Source organism: Euleptes europaea, chromosome 10 (genome assembly GCF_029931775.1).
Source record: "Euleptes europaea isolate rEulEur1 chromosome 10, rEulEur1.hap1, whole genome shotgun sequence".
Classification (NCBI taxonomy): domain Eukaryota; kingdom Metazoa; phylum Chordata; class Lepidosauria; order Squamata; family Sphaerodactylidae; genus Euleptes; species Euleptes europaea.
In genome coordinates, this window is record NC_079321.1 from 3,889,246 (window position 1) to 3,910,193 (window position 20,948).

At 45.2% G+C, this 20,948-nt stretch overlaps 1 protein-coding gene across 2 annotated transcripts in view; it reads right to left on the reverse strand.

Annotated features, from left to right (window-relative positions):
• Positions 1 to 20,948, reverse strand: part of KIF16B (kinesin family member 16B) — a 134,408-nt gene that overhangs the window by 105,775 nt on the left and 7,685 nt on the right. For both annotated transcript variants that reach the window (XM_056856650.1, XM_056856649.1), the window contains exons 2-12: positions 18,968 to 19,037; positions 17,248 to 17,361; positions 16,162 to 16,278; positions 15,003 to 15,100; positions 13,927 to 14,036; positions 12,320 to 12,462; positions 8,832 to 9,000; positions 8,568 to 8,699; positions 8,101 to 8,276; positions 4,927 to 4,992; positions 3,427 to 3,486 (exon numbers count right to left, since the gene is read on the reverse strand). In XM_056856650.1, the coding sequence (XP_056712628.1) occupies positions 3,427 to 3,486; positions 4,927 to 4,992; positions 8,101 to 8,276; positions 8,568 to 8,699; positions 8,832 to 9,000; positions 12,320 to 12,462; positions 13,927 to 14,036; positions 15,003 to 15,100; positions 16,162 to 16,278; positions 17,248 to 17,361; positions 18,968 to 19,003 (1,221 nt within the window). In that variant the 5' untranslated portion in view covers positions 19,004 to 19,037. The remainder of the gene's footprint in view (positions 1 to 3,426; positions 3,487 to 4,926; positions 4,993 to 8,100; positions 8,277 to 8,567; positions 8,700 to 8,831; positions 9,001 to 12,319; positions 12,463 to 13,926; positions 14,037 to 15,002; positions 15,101 to 16,161; positions 16,279 to 17,247; positions 17,362 to 18,967; positions 19,038 to 20,948) is intronic.

The window sequence follows — 20,948 nt, forward strand, 5'->3', positions numbered from 1 at the left end:
ATGCCCCAAATACGAAGATGGGCTGCGATTTTGAGAGGCCTTTCAGGGAAGCACACAGCAAGCCTGGCGACAGCTACAACACCATTCTGTGATGCAGAATACGGAGGGTTGGAAAAAATAGTTAAACCGGTGGGGGGGGGAGGGATTAGACACCTAGTTGAGTCGCACATATACCTGTACAGGCCAGATTATGCCCCTGTAATTTTAATTTAGCTGAGTCAATTATACATATTTTATTACACTGTGAATTTTATCGGGAGGTTAGGAATAATTGGTTTTTACCTGTGTTGTCTAGAAATTTTAGAAATGTTAGCCACTCGGATAATTTTATTGTTAAATTTTTATGAGAAGATAAAGATGCTTTTATCTCTTATTCAGTGGCAAAGTTCTGTTATGGAGCCAGCAAGATACGGATTTTTTAAATTTAATTTTTTTAAATTTGGGGTTTTAAAATTGTAAATTTTGTACAGATGCCTGCTGGCCAAATGATTGTAAATAAACTGAACTGAACTATGCCCCAAATACGAAGATGGGCCGCTTTCAGGAAAGCACACAGCAGGCCTGGCGACAGCTACAACACCATTCTGTGATCCAGAATACGGAGGGTTGGAAAAGAGAGTTAAACCGGGGTGGGAAGGGAGATTAGACACCTAGTTAAGTTGTGCATGCTTTGATATATCATGGGTAAGGCTGAAAAGAGACCACTGGGACCCAGGCTGGTTTCTTCCTTGCTTGTTTTTCTGACTGAAGACACAGCACAATATATTAATGCTATGCACTGAAGCAGGGACCCACAACATGAACGCATGGTAAAGGCAAAGGTCCCCTGTGCAAGCACCAGGTCATTCCTGACCCATGGGGTGATGTCACATCCCGACGTTTACTAGGCAGACTGTGTTTACGGGGTGGTTTGCCAGTGCCTTTCAGTCATCTTCCCTTTACCCCCAGCAAGCTGGGTACTCATTTTACCGACCTCGGAAGGATGGAAGGCTGAGTCAACCTTGAGCCGGCTGCCTGAAACCAACTTCCGTCGTGATCGAACTCAGGTTGTAGCAGAACTTGGACTGCAATACTGCAGCTTACCACTCTGTGCCACGGGGCTCCTTATGAACACATGAAGCTGTCTTATACTGAATCAGACCCTTGGTCAATCCAAGTCAGTATTGTCTACTCAAACTGGCAGCGGCTCTCCAGGGTCTCAGGCAGAGAGGTCTTTCACCTCACCTACTTGCCCAGCCCCTTTAACTGGAGATGTGGGGATTGAACCTGGGACCTTCTGCATGTCAAGCAGATGCTCTACCACTGAGCTACGGCCCCTTCCCTAAGGTGCCCACCAACACCTTTCCTGGTGCCCACCCAGTGTTCTTCTAGAAAGTGGGCAGGGCTTCCGATTGGCTATGTATATTAGAACTCATCCTGTTAAACAGAGCTTCTGAAGTGTTACTATGAGACAGATCACGATGAGTAGAATCATAGAATCATAGAGTTGGAAGGGACCACCAGGGTCATCTAGTCCAACCCCCTGCACAATGCAGGAAATTTCAAACTACCTCCCCCCCCACACTCCTAGTGACCCCTACTCCATGCCCAGAAGATGGCCAAGGTGCCCTCTCTCTCAGACGTGTTAGTCCGTCACAAACAGTAGAAAAGGGCAAGAGTCCAGTAGCATCTTAAAGACTAACAAAATTGCATGCAGGGTATGAGCTTTCATGAGCCACAGCTCACTTCTTCAGATACCAGATCTTCAGATGTATCTGAAGAAGTGACCTTTGGCTCATGAAAGCTCATACCCTACATGGACGTTTGTTAGTCTTTAAGGTGCTATTGGATTCTTGCTCTTTTCTACTGTTACTATGAGAGTTATGCATAACCTCACTCCCTGACATTTTGCAGTTGGCTCCACCTCCCTCAGCGGCCATTTTATTGTTGCGCCTACCACCCCGCATCAGAATCCCAAAACTTCCCACAGGTTCCAAAAGGTTAGAGGGCCCCTGCCCTAGAGATGTTGGTTTTGCTTTAACAGGTTGGGGTTATAGAAGTTCTCTAAGCCTGTGCTAATTTAACCAAAATCTGGTATCTGAAGAAGTGAGCTGTGATTCACGAAAGCTCATACCCTGCCAGAAATTTTGTTAATCTTTAAGGTGCTACTGGACTCTTGCTCTTTTCTACTAATTTAACCAGTTCACCATAAAAGGCAACCCATTGTTGCTAAGGCAGATGTCCAAAAGGGAGGAGGAGGAAGAAGAGGTGGTTTTTATATGCCGACTTTCTCTACCACTTAAGGAAGAATCAAACTGGCTAGCCTAAGGACACCCAGCTGACTTCATGTGGAGGATGGGGTATGCTCAATATGTCCAAAATCTACCTAGCTTTGCAGAAAAGCATGGCTTATTTTTTAAAAACCTACTAATTCAGGGGTAGAAACCCTCCCCAAAGTTGATGATGCTCAGAAACAAAAAACAAACCCACACCAGAGTCTGGGCAACACCTGGAGTAGCAACTCAAAATACTATGCAAACACCTCTGCCAAAAGGAAGACAGAAATGAGCCAGGAGGAGGGAGAGAGGAGAAAGAGAGCCACAGGGGTGGGGGGGTGATGGCAGCAGGGGATTGGCTGTGGTGGGGAGCAAAGAGATTTTCCTTCCTTCACGAGTCCTTGTGGGTCCTCTCCTTTGCAGAACATATTTTGCAAAGGCATTTTCCTTCCTTCGTGAGTCCTTGTGGGTCTCTCCTTTGCATTTAAAATACCTGTACACCATTCCCTTAACAAAAAATGTGCCTGAGGCCATTTTACAACATGGGAGGAGGAGGGAAACAAGCCCAGACTCGACCTGCAAAACCAAACACTCAAACACAACCGAAAGCACTGGACGTAGCATAATGTGTTTTGCTAGTGTACGGTGTGAACCGTGTGACAGGCTGTGGTCATGCTCCGCTGCTGGCCCCCTAACCAAAACGGGTATCGGGATCGGGGGGGGGGGGGGAGACATCCATGGGTTGCTCATTTTGCCTGTGCCACTGAAGATGCCCACATGGGCATCAGCAATGTTGCCTCCTCGGGTTCACTGGGGAGGACGCACCTTCTATCGAGGCTATGGCTTGGGCTGCCAGTTCAATCCCCGGCATCTCCAGTTAAAGGGACCAGGCAAGTAGGTGATGTGAGACCCTGAGAGAGCCGCAGCCAGTCTGAGTAGACAATACTGACTTTGATGGACCAAGGGTCTGGGTCAGTATAAGGCAGCTCCATGCGTTCGTGCGATAGTTTAAATCAGATTTAACCAACTAGAGTTTTTAAAATTCAAGCCGTGTTGAACAAAACGATTTTGTGCTGCACCCAACTCCATTCTACACACTCAAGTTTAAAGCTCAGGAATCCACATTAAATATTCAGACATAAAAAATAGAAACATGTAAACTAAGCCTTACTTTTAGAATATTTTGGGTTTCATTCCACTTATTGGTCCATTCTTTGGTAAGCTCTTGCACCTAAAGAAAAAGCAGAGCATTATTCAGAAAACAAAAAACAGAAATTTTAAGGTATCACATTTGTCTTGCATTTTATTCTCACAACAAACCTGCAAGGGAGGTCAGACTGGTGGCTCTAGAAGTCATGACATTCTCCCAGAGGTGTTTCCCCCACTTAAGAAATTTGTTCGAGAGAATAAAGTCATTCAGTTAACAGAAAAGCTGCTTTAAAAAACCCAACAAAAACTTAAGTGTGCAAAGTAAACGGTTTCATCAGCAAAACTAATTGCTGAGTTAAATTAGGGATTGACCGCCTTAAAATTTGGTTCAGATTTCTAGGAATTAAATTTGTGGCGATTACCTTGAATCATATCATACAACATACTAACAAGGTTAACAAAAGGCAATAAAAATAATGCTTGAAATACTTCTTGTACAGGAGAAGATTTCCCAGCAGGGCAAAGGATGAGTATTACCATCTGATTATGAATAATTTATTCTAATTAGCACCTATTTTGCAGTTTCTAATCTGAACGATAATTCACAGCAGTTCTTATCTTATTGATTTACTCCAGAATGCAAAACTATACATTTGGGGTTGTTGTTTTTTTAAAAAAAAAGAAACCGCCAGAGGTTTATTTATCTAGTGCAGTTATTAATTGCTTTTCAACCAACAAAACAAGACTCCAAGGAAGTCAACAATGTAAGACAAAAATACACGACATAAATATCATTAAAATAATAAACACAGTTCTAAAATATCCAGTGGCGGAACTGATTTCCCAACAATGCCACTGTAAAAATATCCAGAATCCCCCTTAAACTAAATCAAAGGCTGTTTAGAACAGGGAGGTCTTTAAATCCATCCAGAAGGTCCCTAAGGATGGGGCGACAGCAGAGAAGGCCCTGCCTTGGGTCTAAGGTTGCCAACTGCAAGGTAGTAGCAGATCTCCTGCTAATACAACTGATCTCCAGCCGATAGAGATCAGATCACCTGGAGAAAAATGGCCGCTTTGGCAATTGAACTCTATGGCATTGAAGTCCCTCCCCATCCCAAACCCTGCCCTCCTCAGGCTCCACCCCAAAATCTCCTGCTGGTGGTGAAGAGGGACCTGGCAACCCTGCTTGGGTCACCTAGACAAACCTCAGACAAACCCGGTTCCCTAAGTAAGGTCCCCTGCGCAAATCCCAATGCAGGTATTGGGGCTTTCGGGGCCCAGGGTTTGTAGAGCTTCAAAGGTCAAAAGCCGCACCTTGTATTGGTCCCAGGAGATGACATAACACCAGCTTAATGGGATCCCAGTGGGACATCCCCACAAAAACTCTCGCTATCACTTTTTGAACCACTGGTTCAGAACTTCCATACAGTCTTCAAGGGCAGCTCTGCACAGACTTCGCTACCCAAAGAAACTCTCACCCCGTTCCACATCCAGAGCCCCTTTTGGCAAACCATTAACTTACCCTTGCTTCGTTTTGCTGAAGTTTCTCTTCCATACTTAAAGCGGTCGGAGAATCCAGAAGCGCAATCTAGGTTTGAGAACAAAGCAAATGTTATTTATCCGCTGGCTTCACTGAACGTTTAACAAGATTATCCTGCCCTGCTGAAATTCCTTCCAAGCTGAGGGAAAGTGCAGCTCTCCATTTCTTCAGGAAACATGTGTGCATGTGAAGCATTCTCATTTATGTTCTTCCTTCTGGGATCCATAGCATGGTGAGTCAGCGTGGCCTAGTGGTTACAGCGTTGGATTAGTATCGGGGGACCTGGTTTCGAATCCTCACTCTGCCACGGAAGCATGCTGGGTGACCTTGAGCCAGTCACACTCTCTCAGCCTAGCCTACCTCATAGGGTTGTTGTGATGAAAAAATGCAGGAGAGGAGAATTATGTAAGCCACCTCACATCCCCATTGGGGTAAAAAGTGGGGTATAAATGAAGTAAATAAAGACAGCATTCCTCCTGCATACGCCTTGGCTCTTATTATAAAGCTGGCAAAACGGACCCGTTGAGTGTTGCATTTTCTCTTTGCTGTTTCTTCCACACTCCCCAATCCCTCCTGATCATCTTCCACAAGTCCCTGACCACCTTACGGTTTTTGCCTGTCATATTCTGCCTCTCCTTCACCAAGTCGTGATGGCTACTTATTCTTGGACCTCTCCCTTGGTTACTAACTGACTTATTTCCTTCCTTAAGCCAGTGGTTAAGAGCGGTGGTTTGGAGCGGTGGACTAATCTGGAGAGCCGGGTTTGATTCCCCCACTCCTCCACATGAGCGGCGGAGGCTAATCTGGTGAACTGGATTTGTCTCCCCACTCCTACACACGAAGCCAGCTGGGTGACCTTGGGCTAGTCACACTCTCTCAGCCCCACCTACCTCACAGGGTGTCTATTGCAGGGAGGGGAAGGAAGGTGATTGTAAGCCGGTTTGAGTCTCCCTTAAGTGGCAGAGAAAGTTGGCATATAAAAACCAACTCTTCTTCTTCTTTAAAAACAAAACAAAAAACTTAACTGGTTCTCCTTGTCATATTATTCCTTTTCACTCTTTCTCCCTCCTACTCTTCTTTCTTGTAGGGGTCAAAAGTGAAATCTGGTGATTGAGTGGTGAGGGAAGGCTATCTGCATATGCTAAAAGGCAAGACTTCCCCCACCCCCCGACCCAGAGAAATGAGCCATTACATCGTGAGATGTAGGAACAGACTCATAGCAGATTTCTCCCTAAAATCAACCATTCAACAGGTCCTGTGACACAAAACAGAAGGGTGAAAAGGACCATATTTTGTGCTTTCACATTACATAAAGGACATTTATGCATGTTAATTTTTTGTTTGGTTTGGTGTACCCCCAATAACGGTTATTGGTCCTCCTTCCTGGTTCTGGTGTTGTTTATAGAAACACAGAGCTGGAAGGGATTTCAAGGGTTACCTAGTCCAACCCCTTGCATAAGGCAGGAAATCCCCAACTTACCTCCCTCCTGCTCCCCCAGTGACCCCTGCTCTGTGCCCAGAGGAAGGCAAAAATCCTCCATGGTCCCTGGCCAATCTGGCTTGCAGGAAAATTCCTTCCTGACCCCAAATTGATCATTGGCATGACCCTGGGCATGCAAGAAAGGGCCACGACAGCCAAGAATTGACTCATCCCTTCCTGCCCTTCCTCTCATTAAAAAAATATTAAATGTTGTTTTTAATTGTTCAAGTGTTTTAAAGTGTTTAAGTGCGCCACCTCGGGGATCCTGATCGAGTGGAAAGGAGGCATTAAAATGTTTTAAATAAAATAAAATACATTTAACACAGTCTATATTACAAAGTGGAAACGGGCAAGAATTTTCAGTGACAGGAAGCCAGCGTTTCAAAGACCATTAAGATCCCAGCTTAGAAAATGAGATTCTATTGTAAAGTGGATTAAGTCCACAATCAGAGAGATGCGGGACTTTACTCCAGCACAAATACGTAGGCGTGCTCGTTCTGATTTCTTTGGGATTTATTTCCATCTGAGCGTGAGCAGGGGGGGACACTGGAGGGGAACAAAATAAAAATTTGGGTCTTATTAACTGCTGGGCTGGCAATGTCACAGCCCTGCCAATAACGGTAGGTTATCGTCTGCAGTGACATCAGGAACAGCCGTCCAGGTGAGGCTCCAGAGATATGCAAAAAGGAAGTGCATGGCACAGAAAAAGTTCCCCCACACTCATACAAGTTTAATACAGGTGTGTGAAGTCAGCAAGAACAGCTCACTAAAGAAACATCTTTAAGGTGTTTTCGGTTACCACAGAGCCATCTACATTCGCCTGAAGAGTCTATTCGGAAGTGGTCCTGCAATGTATAATTGTATATTCAAAATAGAAGAAAGGAAGCATTTCGTCACACAACGCATAGTTCAACTGTGGAACTCCATGCCCCAGGATGTGGGGATGGCTGCCAACTTGGAAGGCTTGAAGAGGGGAATGGACATGTTCATGGAGGAGAGGGATATCCATGACTACTAGTAAAAATGGCTACTAGTCATGATGCCTACCTCTTCTCTCTGTTATTAGAGGAGCAGGCCTATTATATTAGGTGCTGTGGAACACAGGCAGGATAATGCTGCTGCAGTTTGTGGGCTTCCAAGAGGCACCTGGTTGGCCCCTGTGTGAACAGACTGCTGGAGTTGATGGGCCTTGGTCTGATCCAACATGGCTTTTCTTATGTTCTTATACCTATACCCTCCAGGATCAGAGGAGCATGCCTATTATATGAGGTGCTTTGGAACACAGGCAGGATAATGCTGCTGCAGTCGTCTTCTTTGTGGGCTTCCTAGAGGCACCTGGTTGGCCCCTGTGTGAACAGACTGAACATAAGAACATACATAAAAAAGGCCATGCTGGATCAGACCAAGTTCCATCAAGTCCAGCAGTCTGTTGGACTTGATGGGCCTTGGTCTGATCCAGCATGGCTTTTCTTATGTTCTTATGTTCTCTCCAGGATCAGAGGAGCAGGCCTATTATATGAGGTGCCGTGGAACACAGGCAGGAGAATGCTGCTGCAGTCTTGTTTGTGCACCTAGAAGCACCTGGTTGGCCACTACGTGAACTGACTGCTGGATGTGATGGGCCTTGGTCTGATCCAGAAGGCCTTTCTTATGTTCTCTCTCCTGCGCAAGCTCACCTGGTTCCCCTGAGCAAGGAGCGCTTTCAGCCGGGCGATTTCAGCTCGAAGCTCGCGGATCAGCTTGACGTTGGGATCTTCGTTGACTGTCGGCTTGTTGATGATGTTTTTGGCCCGGTTTGCATAGCGAAGGGTGCTCAGGGTCTCCCCGTAATTGACGTCGGCGGGCGAAATAGCTGAAGGGAGTGAATTCAGACACAGGTTCACCGCATAAATTATCGGGTTCCGCTTAACAATCACACCATGTAAGAACACTACTTTTCTTCTCCTCCTGCAGTTGGCAGAGTCTTACTGTGACTACAACATGTCACGGCGCTAAAAACAGCAGATCCCACCGCCGCTTAATGAATCATGTGCCGTGTCAAGACATCAGATTTCTAGAAAACCTTTTCTTCTTCTTCTTCTTCTTTTTTTAAAAAAGGTAAAGCAACTGGGAACACAGATTAAAAAAACAAAAACCCACTCACTGGCAATCATTATTGTTTTCGAGTTTCCTCCCAGGCTGTCTTTCAAAAGCCACGTCAAAACAGAATCCCTGTAAGGCACAAAGACTTGCTTCTTCTTTGCAAGAGAGTTTGCGGCATCCTGAGATAAATCAGCTACGAAGAAGGAAAGTAAATAAGGCGGAACGTCAGAGAGGGCGCATGACAAGGAGAGCACAAGCTTTGCTTCACCGTGCAACAAACGAAAAGAACAAAAACAAAGCCAAGAAAAGGGGAGATGTACTGTACCTAAGGCAGAAATTACATTCCCCAGCGTCACTAGAGATTTGTTAATGTTTCCTCCTTCTTTTAATCTAACGCCCGTCGCGCCGGTGGCATCCGCTCTCTCGCTCCCGGCAAGGTCGACCAAATGGATTTTGCTCACAGTCTCGCATGGCATTTCGGCGTCGAACTTTGCCTGTAGGAAAAGCAACAGCCACAAGGTGTTGAGATATGAATTATTATTTGGCTCCTGCTGGGAAACCCACGGGGAAGTGGGAAGATACCAGTGTATTTGTTAGCAGCTGAAGGAACTCATATACTCTATCATTTCTTTGGAATTAGAACCACCGTTCAAGTTATTTACAAGAAACTTTCCATTTAAAGTTTCTTATTTTTCCCAAATCACACTCATTCAAAAGAAATGCGAATGAATGACTGCTGAATGACAACTAATAATGAAGCTCAAGACAATGCATTCTCCAGGACTGAATGGGGACCTGGGATTCCTGTCTCATTACCAATGCTGATTTCTCCACACCAACTACCCCTCTGCGTATCACACGTGATCCAATCACGCCTGCTAATGTCATTTACCTGGTATTGACTTTTACATGCTTTTGCCATTGGGTCTCGGAATTCACTCTTCTCTACTCGCATTCTAGCTATCTCTGAAGAAGTGAGCTGTGACTCACGAAAGCCCATACCCCTGCCAGAAATTGTGTTAGTCTTTAGGGGAGGGGCTGTGGCTCAGTGGCAGAGCATCTGCTGGGCATGCAGAAGATCCCAAGTTCAATCCCCGGCATCTCCAGTTAAAGAGACTAGGCAGGTAAGTGATGTGAAAGACCTGTGCCTGAGACCCTGGAGAGCCACTGCTGGTCTCAGCAGACAATGCTGACTTTGATGGACCAAGGATCTGGTTCACTATAAGGCAGCTTCATGTGTTCAAGGTGCTACTGGATTCTTGCCCTTTGCTAATGATTCAAATAAATGCATTTCTTAACATAAATAACCTAATAGCTTCATTTGCAGATCTTGAAAAAAAACAACTTTTTCGCTCACTTTTGGAATTTCAGAGAGGGCGCTTTCACACATGCCAAATAATGCACTTAAACGATCGTTTGCAAGTGGATCTTGCCATTCCATACAGTAAAATCCAGCAGTAAAGTGCATTAAAAGTTAATTGAAAGTGTGTTATTCGGCAAGTGTGAAAGTGACCTTAAGAGTGTTTAAAGGATCGTTCAAATTCTGCCAAGCTGAGAAAGCACCATGAACCTGAGCTCTACTTTTAAAATGCTGACTTTACTCCTATACTGCAGTAATTGATCATTGTTGGCCGATCAATTCCATTTGGGTTGTACAATATAAGTCCTTCCAACTTTCTCTCAAAGGCTCCACTCCTGCATAGTTCACATGTGTGAGTCCCTTTTGGGTACAAACACAAGGATGGCAACCTAACTCACAGACAGCAGCTAAAGCTATGATATGATAGAGGTCTAGAAAATTATGCATGGCATGGAGAGAGTGGACAGGGAGAAGCTTTTCTCCCCCTCTCACAATACTAGAACGCGGGGTCATCTGCTGAAGCTGGAGGGTGAGGGATTCAAAACAGAGAAAAGAGAGTATTTCTTCACACAACGCATAGTTAAATTGTGGAACTCCCTGCCCCAGGATGTGGCGATGGCTGCCCATTTGGAAGGCTTTAAGAGGGGAGTGGACACGTTCATGGAGGAGACATGGCTACTAGTCAAAATGGATACTAGTCATGATGCATACCTATTCTCTCCAAGATCAGAGGAGCACGCCTATCATCTTAGGTGCTGTGGAACACAGGCACGATAATGCTGCTGCAGTCCTCTTGTTTGTGGGCTTCCTGGAGGCACCTGGTTGGCCACCATGTAAACAGACTGCTGGACCTGATGGACCTTGGTCTGATCCAGCAGGGCCTTTCTTATGTTTATACCTATTCTCTCCAGGAGCAGAGGGGCATGCCTATTATATTAGGTGCTGTGGAAGACAGGCAGGACAATGCAGTCCGCGTTTGTGGGCTTCCTGGAGGCATTGGTTGGCCGCTGTGAGAAGAGAGTGCTGGACTGGATGGGCCTCGGTCTGATCCAGCAGGGCTTTTCTTATATTCTTAATGGTAGCTGGGTCATAAGTGAGGTATGCTATTCTGTTATAGTTTAAGAGACTGATCACTTAATGGAAAGGAAACTGAAACATTTGACAAATAACACTGCAAGGAAACGGGAAACAAGGAGAAGGAAGAATAAAGAGAAAAGGCTATATCTTCCTGCCTCCTCCTCCAAAAAACAAACAACACTCTATTTTCCCCCATATGATTTAGTTTTAAAACTGATTTAAGTGATCACAGATGAATACATGATGCTACTTTATAATGAATGTGACCCTTGGTCCATCCAGGTCAGAATTGTCTACTCAGACTGGCAGCAGCTCTCCGGGGTCTCCAGCAGAGGTCTTTCACGTCACCTACTTGCCTAGTCCCTTTAACTGGAGATGCCGGGGATTGAGCCTGGGACCCCACAATGGTGGCAGGTTTTTTTAAAAAAAGGAAAACACTCCCCAAATGAACAAATGAAGCTGCCTTATACTGAACCAGACCCTTGGTCCATCAAAGCCAGTATTGTCTACGCGAAGTGATGGTATTGCTTTACTCCGCTGTGGTTAGACCTCAACTAGAGTACTGTGTTCAGTTTTGGGCACCACAATTTAAGAAAGATGTAGACAAGCTGGAACGTTTCCAGAGGAGGGCAACAAAGATGGTGAGGGGCCTGGAGACCAAGTCCTATGAGGAAAGGTTGAAGGAGCTGGGTATGTTTAGCCTGAAGAGGAGAAGACTGAGAGGGGATATGATAACCATGTTCAAGTACTTGAAGGGCTGTCATATAGAGGAGAGTGCCGAGTTGTTTTCTGTTGCCCAAGAAGGTCGGACCAGAACCAACGGGTTGAAATTAAATCAAAAGAGTTTCCGTCTAGACATTAGGAAGAATTTTCTAACAGTTAGAGCGATTCCTCAGTGGAACAGGCTTCCTCGGGAGGTGGTAAGCTCTCCTTCCCTGGAGGTTTTTAAGAAGAGGTTAGATGGCCATCTGTCAGCAATGCTGATTCTGTGACCTTAGGCAGATGATGAGAGCGAGGGCATCTTGGCCATCTTCTGGTCACTAGGGGTGTGGTGGGGGGGAGGTAGTTGTGAATTTCCTGCATTGTGCAGGGGGTTGGACTTGATGGCCCTGGTGGTTCCTTCCGATTCTATGATTCTATGACCAGCAGCAGCTCTCCAGGGTCTCAGGCTGAGGACTTTCACATCACCTGTTACCTTATCCTTTCAACTGGAGAAGACGGGGATTGAACCTGGGAACTTCTGCATGCCAAGCAGAGGCTCTACAACTGAGCCACAGCCCCTCCCTAAGTGCCAGTAAGTAATCGACCAAACTGTATGGGTACTTGAGACCAGAAATTTCATCGCTTGCCTAAGTAAATTCTTTCGTGGCTTTCACCTGAGTGAAGTTGATGGTGAAAATAGCGTGGGATCGACTGCTGACGTCATTCATTCCTGTTGCGGCCGTCGTCCGGTTTATGTTTCCTGCTTCCATGAGTTCTTCTACATCACAGTAATTTTGGACTAAGTGTTTAGACAAGTCTGATCGAGGAAATAAAAACAGAACGTGATTACTTCACAGCCCAATGAAATTTTATTATTTATTGGTTTGCTTTATTTGCCTTTCTCCCCAAAGTGACTTACATTATTCTCCTCTCCTCCATTTAATCCTCGCAACAACCCTGTGAGTTAGGCTAGGCTGGTGTGTTCATTACCGCCTCCTAAGACTCATTACCGTCACCCAGAAAGCTTCCTCAAAGTCTCCCAGATCCTAGGGGGGCCCAACCTTTTGGAGCCTGTGGGCCCCTTTGGAATTCTGACACAGGGTGGGGGGCGCAACCAGAAAGTGGCCATTGTGGGAGATGGAGCCAAGCACAAAATGGCTACCCCGGGAGGCGGAGACACACGCAGGGGAAGCCCAAATGCAGGAAACAAGAGGAATGATTTTTTTAAATACACTGGGAAAGGGGAGACAGAATAAAACCAACACTGGTAGCAGCTGCTGCTGAAATAATGTTATTTTAATTTGCACAGCCAATCAGACCTCCAATGTCTAAGCAGAAGTCCTGTTGGGTAGGAGCCCCCCTTCTAGAGGCCCTCCTGGATAGGAGCCCCACTTCCTAAAAATATTTGGTGGGCACCAGGAAAGGTGTCATAGCACCCACTGGCTCTACCACTACTACTACCCTCTCTCCCCGAATATACTCGAAAAAGAACAGGCTTGTTTTTACTACTGTACAATACCATGAAAGCCATAAGGCAAGCTTAAGACAACCATATTTATTTTAGTAGAGAGCCAGCGAGGTATAGTGGTTAAGAGTGGTGGTTTGGAGCAGTGGACTCTAATGTGGAGAACCGGGTTTGATTCCCCACTCCTCCACATGAGCAGCAGAGGCTAATCTGGTGAATTGGATTTGTTTCCCCACTCCTCCACATGAAGCCAGCTGGGTGACCTTGGGCTAGTCACAGCTCTCTTCGAGCTCTCTCAGCCACACCCACCTCACAGGATGTCTGTTGTGGGGAAGGGGATTGTAAGCCACTTTGATTCTTCCTTAAGTGGTAGAGAAAGTCAACATATAAAAACCAACTCTTCTTCTAGACATCCAAGCATGCTTAAATGCTCAGAAAGTTATCTTGGCAGTAAAAGTTCACCATCTTCTAAAGATGCACTCTCAGGAGACTATAGAATACATCAGAAGTGGATGGATTAAGACAATTAAATTCTAATAAGCACTCTTCCATCACAGGCGTCTTTGATTTATAAGTCAGACCCATCGTTAATCTCAAATCAATTAGTAGGACATCACACGCCAGAGAAAAAAAATCTTTAAATTTTCATAGCAACTGGGGAGAAACTACACACAAATTAGCAGACCCAAACAGGGATCATAGACTTTTATAACTTCGTTTACAACGGCCTTCCGTTTACAGCCAAGACAAATTCGTTCAATTAAATGTACAACTGGATATCCATTAAACGGAAGCATTAACCCGCTTTTGCCTTACCTTCGACGTAGGGGCCTTCTTTCGGATGCTCACGAATCCTTAAGTTATTTGTTTTTGAAGATTTGCGCCTTAACAGGTCTCTGACACGTTCGTTGTAAATTTCCAAGTAGCTACAACCAAGACACCTCACTTCAGAATGTCATCCCATTTTTTAAAAAACAACAACCCAAATATATTCAAAAGAATCTCTCTTGTAATACTAGGAATTACCTTCAAACGGAGGAGGAGGAGGAGGAAGAGGAGGAAGAAGAAGAGCTGGTTTTTATATGCTGACTTTCTCTACCATTTAAGGGAGACTCAAACCTTCTCTTCCCCTCCCCCCAACAGACACCCTGTGAGGTGGTTGGGGCTGAGAGAGCTGTGACTAGCCCAAGGTCACCCAGCTGGCTTCATGTCTAGGAGTGAGGAAACAAATCCAGTTCACCAGATTAGCCTCCGCCGCTCATGTGGAGGAGTGGGGAATCAAACCTGGTTCTCCAGATCAGACTCCATCGCTCCAAATCACTGCTCTTAACCACTACACCACGCTGGCTCTTACATACTTGGGTTCAAATAAGAGAAGGACAAAGCAAATGTGGCTGCCCAGTAAATAGGGGTTCAAAACCCACTGAGGATTGCATGGCTCTTCCCTCATTCTCTCATTTCCCTATCCTGCTTCTTTAAATTCATTTAAAAATATCAGATCCGCTAACCTGAGGACAAGCAAAAAGCCAGGCAGACCTTGGCAGAAGCTCAAGACAATGATTTCTCCTGGACTGAATAGAGATCTGGAATTCCTGTCTCATTACCAACGCCGATTTCTCCACGCCTACTACCCTTCTGCATATCACACCTAATCCAATCACACCTGCTAATGTCATTTACTTGCTTTTGACATGTACATTGCTGTTGTGTGCCTAATTCACTCCTCTCTCTGCTTAAGGACAGATGGACCCAAGTTCTAGCTATATCTGAAGAAGTGAGCTGTGGCTCGCAAAAGCTCCTACCCTGCCAGAAATTTTGTAAGTCTTTAAGGTGCTACTGGACCCTTGCTCTTTTCTTATTAGCAGATCTGTGCAGTTGCTGAACGAACGTACCTGACCTCTGTACGGAAAGAGGCTTCGTTCCATCTCGTTTTCTCATTGATGCGGTTGAACAGTCCTTCGCAAATACGAGGTATTAAACCCGCATCCCCCTATGATGACAAGAGCGGTGGTCAATACTGGGTCATATCAATACACAGCAGCCAACATCTGGGGGGGGATCACTGACACAGATAACGTTTAAAAGCCAACACGTTTGCGGCTGTTGTGGGGCCAGAAACATTTTTAAACACAAATTTAGCAAACAGAAAACAGAAGGAGACTGAGACTGGGAAGGGCAGCCATGAAGCAGCAAGAAAAGATTCTGAAGTATAAGGATGTGTCACTTGTAACCAAAATCAAGTTAGTTTCATGCCATAGTATTCGCCGTTACTATGTAGGGGTGTGAAAGCTGGACAATGAAGAAAACTGACAGGAAGAAAGTAGATTCCTTTGAAATGTGGTGCTGGAGGAGAGTGTTACGGATTCCGTGGACCGCCAAAAAGCAAATGAAGTGGGTTCTAGATCAAATCAAGCCTGAACTGACCCTAGAAACTAAAACGACTAAACTGAGGCTATCGTATTTTGGTCACGTCATGAGACGACAAGAGTCACTGGAAAAGACAGTCATGCTAGGAAAAGTTGAGGGCAGCAGGAAAAGAGGAAGACCCAACAAGAGATGGATTGACTCAATAAAGGAAGCCAGGGCCCTGCGTTTGCAAGACCTGAGCAAGGCTGTTAAGGATAGGATGTTTTGGAGGACATTAATTCATAGGGTCGTCATAAGTCGGAAGTAACCTGATGGCACTTAACACACACACACAATTTCCATAGTCTTAGGACTGTTTCACATGGCATCATTCCCAATAGGGAAGTAAAACCTTAAGCCAGAGAGTGGTGAAGCCAGGTATCTCGTATGCTCAATGTACACAATTTGGGGAAGTTCATGTCCAACTGGCAAGCAAAGAACAGAACACAACAGTTTTGTAAATCCATGCTAAGCAAAATAATGCCTTGCCAAAAGTAGAAATTTGAAATTATTCCATTCAATATGAAAGTGAGAACATTAAGATATTCCTTTTGATGATTCAGAACACGACAAGCAATTGGCAGAGAGAACACGAAGGAAAAATGTGTGCACTGGCAAATGTAAAATCTGAACAGCGTGACATACAGCATTTCCCATCATAGTGTACGATTTCCCGGATCCGGTCTGTCCGTATGCAAAAATACAAGCGTTATAGCCTTCAAAAGCAGATTTGAGGACATCCATACCAAGATCCTTGAAAACCTGGGGGGGGGGAAGAGAGAATAAAAGAGGTCTGGGAATGTTTCGCAGCATAATTTAAAATGCAACTTTTAATATATCTCCGGCAGAGTATCAAACCCAATATAATACAACAGCATTCTAGAGGGGGGAAAATTAGCTTAGTGTTTACTAAAGAGGATCAGTTAAGGCATCTGGAGCCTGCGGGTACCTTTGGAATTATGGCAGAGGATGCTGGGCGCAATCACAAAATGGCTGCCACAAGAGGCGGGGCCAACCACAAAATGGCCGACACAAAGAAGCACAGCCAACTTCAAAATATCAGGGAGGGAGATCATGCATAACTCTAACAGTAAGTCCTCAACATTTGGCAGAAGCTCTCTTTAACAGGATGACTTTTAAAATCAACATATGGTTTGAAAATATTCCCTCGCACACACCTTCGGCCACACAATGAAGATCCTTGCAGCATCTACTCAAGCAACTTTTCAACAATCTGCGCATACCTATTCTCTCCAGTCTCAGAGGAGCGTGCCTATTATATTAGGTGCTGTGAACACAGGCAGGATGGTGCTGCTGCAGTCCTCTTGTTTGGGGGCTTCCTAGAGGCACCTGGTTGGCCGCTGTGTGAACAGACTGCTGGACTTGATGGGCCTGGGTCTGATCCAGCAGGGCCTTTCTTGTCTTCTTACATTCTAACCAAAATGATTAGAGGGTTGAAGCACCTTCCCTATGAGGAAAGTCTGAAGAGTCTGGAACTTTTCCGTTCAGAATAGTGACGACTCAGGGGGGACATGATAGAGGTTTATAAAATTATGCACAGGATAGAGAGAATTGACAAAGAGCTTTTTCTCCCAGTCCCAAAATATTTGAACTCGAGGGTATCTAACAAAAGTGATTTCCCAATTACCAATGGCATTCCCAATCAGGACAGCAGATTTCCCCACTATGCTTTCATTCTCAAAAATGAGTCACAGGTACCTAACTGCTTACCATTTCCTGAGATGCATAGGTTGGACTTTTAGCATCCGCTGAGAAGTAGGAGAAATCATAGGTAAATGTTTTAATCCGTTCTCTTCCCATATCTCCAGTTCCTCCTTCTGGTATCTGAAGATGAATAAGTTTGGTAAAGTTAACTCAAAATTCAATCTTTGGTTACATACCCAAAAGCCCTTCCTAATCATAACTTTTTCTAATCATAACTATTGCCTAGACAAAAGGTACTATGTAAAGCAGAGTACAGTTGAACATCAAGAAGACAAAAGTAATGTCTACAGGAGAATCACTCAACTTTAAGGTTGACAAGGAGGAAATTGAAATTGTTCAAGACTTTCCATTCCTCGGCTCCACCATCAACCAAAAGGGAGACTTCAGCCAAGAAATCAGAAGGAGATTGAGACTAGGAAGGGCAGCCATGAAGGAGACAGAAAAGATTCTTAAGTGTAAGGATGTGTCACTGGCCACCAAGATCAAATTAATTCTTGCCATTGTGTTCCCTATTACTATGTATGGGTGTGGCAGATGGACATTGAAGAAAGCTGATAGGAAGGAAGTAGATTCCTTTGAAATGTGGTGTTGGAGTGAGTGTTATAGATACCCTGGACTGCCAGAAAAACAAATCAGTGGGTTATAGATCAAATCAAGCCTGAAGTGACCCTAGAAGCTAAAAGGACTAAACTAAGGCTATCATACTTTGGTCACATTATGAGAAGACAGGAGTCACTGGAAAATACAATCATGCTAGGAAAAGAGGAAGACCCAACAAGAGGAAGCCACGGCCCTCCATTTGTAAGACCTGATCAAGGCTGTTACAGATAGGACTTTTGGAGGACAGTGATTCATAGGGTCGCCATCAGTAAAGGAGAGTACACAGGATATTGGAGTAATTTCCACTGCCAATACCTCGGGAAGGCAGTGTGCCGCTTACCCACTAATTCACTTTAAGTATGGTCAAAAATAGAGGATTCAACCATCCTTCAAGGCTCTTTCCTCCAATGGAAGAACCACTTAATTTGGAGGAAGGCTTTTTAGGCTTTGCTGAGTTTTGCTCGGACGATTAGGGTATGATCCACCCCAGCGAGAGCGCACGTGGAAATATCACTGAACAATACTTTGCCGCAGGAGAAAACGAGGAGTCAAAAATGCCTCAGGAAAGAAGTTTTAATTAAGTTTTAAACCTCTTTGGGGCCTGTTATAATTTCAAGTGCGTATGACGGGAGACAAACAGCAAGCTTAATATAAAATGCAAATACGGTACAGGAATAACCTACCCCAAGACAGCAAACTCACCATATATGACATCGAGCCTTATCCGAGGAACAATCTGGCATGGGGAAAAATGTTTGGCAGGTCGTAGGGCAGGAGTCCCCAACGTGGTGCCTGTGGGTGCCATGACACCCGCTGATGCCTTTTCTGACACCTGCCAAGTGTTTTTAGGAAGTGGATGGGGACTTTGGGGGGCTTTTGCCCAGCATGGCCTTTGATTGGCTGTGCAGATTTGTTTTAAAGTCACTATGGTGGCAGCTGCAAAAAGGTGGGTGACCCCTGTTGTAGGGGGACACGAGCCACCATTTGCTGGTTCCACAATGAAGAGGTTGACCCTACCCTGATGCCCCCAGCTCCAAGTTCTGACAACATCATACCAGTTTGCCAGGAAATCAGAGAAGTGAAAAATAAAAAAAAAATCATTTGCAAGATGGCTGGAAACACTCACCTTCATATTTGTAATGGACGTTTTATTTTTTTCCATGGAGATAATAAATTTAGCGCCCAGATCCTTTTCCCTGTAAAAAGAAATAACACTGTATTTATAGGAGGTTAAGGACGTCACAGAACAACTGATGGTTTCAGGCAGCAAATATGTATTTCTTCAGCTACAATAAACTTTTGTGTCATTTTTCATCATGGCCTCGTTTCTCATTCGCCTTTCCTGGGTTCCTTTCAAATCTGTCTGTTAAGTTTTTATCCGGCACCCCTTTACTTAAGGAATTTAGAAAGGCATACATATTTTCCCCATCCTCCGTAACAGCCTCACAATGTACCTGTGAGGTAGCTAGGGTTGCCAACTCTGCCTTGGGAAATTCCTGGAGATTTGGGGGGGGTGGAGACAGGGGTTTGGGAAGAGGAGGGAACTCAGCGCGGTACAACGCCATGGAGCCCCACCATCCAAAGCAGCCATTTTCTCCAGAAGAGCTGATGTCTGTCCTCTGGAGAGCAACTGTAACTCTGGGGGGGTCCCCACACCCTACCTGGAGGTTGGCAACCCTACTACAACATCCCCCGGAGACTTAAATGGCTGAGTAGAGATTTGAACCCGGGCCTTTCCCTCAGTTTTAGTCTGGCAGTCTAACCACCCAACCACATTGGCTTTCAGTCCTCTGGTTGCTTCTCTCTGACGGTGAAATCAACATAGCGACGTTTCCAGGCTCACGTTTCACGGTTAATAACCTTTATTTTCCATCTAATTAATTATCAAATTACCTTGGCTCTACATGCTTGCTATTCATTGCACCTACAGGAATCCCAAACAGAACAGTCTCCGACCACCACACTGGAACTGCGATACACCCTGAATTGATATCTACTATTCCAGACAAACTGAAGGCACAGCAACTGTGGCTCAGTGGTAGAGCATCTGCTCGGCATGCAGAAGGTCCCAGGTTCAACCCCCGGCATCTCCAGTTAAAGGGACTAGGCAGGCAGGTGTTGTGAAAGACCTCCACCTGAGACCCTGGAGAGCCATGGAGAGGGGTCATGGCTCAGTGGTAGAGCCTCTGCTTGGCATGCAGAAGGTCCCAGGTTCATTCCCTGGCACCTCCAGTTAAAGGGACTAGGCAAGTAGATGATGGGAAAGACCTCTGCCTGAGACCCTGGAGAGCTGCTGCCGGTCTGAGTAGACAATATTGACTTTGATGGACCAAGGGTCTGATTCAGGATAAGGCAGCTTCATGTGTTCAACTACCAATGCAATTTATCACGGGTTGATGTACGCACATCCGGAAACATCGATAATTCTACACCGGTGTGAGCAACTGTCCATAAGGCAAGACCCAGGATTTGGGTTTAGAGTTTACACCAGGCAACACTAAATATAAGATAAAAATGCCTCTTCCGGATGTGTTTTTAAATAATCATTTTCTGTATTTATGACCACTGAGGAAGGCCTATTCAGGCCGAAACGCGTACAGTCCAGTATTGGTCATGTATATTGAACGTATATCAACTGTGGGGGAGATTTATTTGTAACGGATGTTTTTAGATGTAGCCTGCATTCCAGGCCCTGTGTTTTTAACAAATTTATAGTGTACACCTAGGGTTGCCAGCTCCAGGTTGGGAAATACCTGGAGATTTGGGGGGCAGAGCCTGAGGAGGGCGGTGTTTGGGGAGAGAGCTGAAACTTTGGCAGTCCCAGACAACCTATTGTATGGGAAAAGTGGTTCAGAGACAGAGGAACATAGAGGAAGAGTTGCAAGCTACCATGAAACTGGTTGAACTACAGTTACTCATGGCGCCAGGATTTGGCGTACGGACAATTAGTCTCATACTGGCTTAACTTGACAAATTCTGGTTCCCTCACTATCACTCAAGCCGGACATCTTCTGGAGCCAGGACGTGAGTGACGGCGGCATCATGGAACAAGCCAGGATATCTGCTTTAGTACATCGCACCAAACCGCAGTTAAGACTAACTGTGGT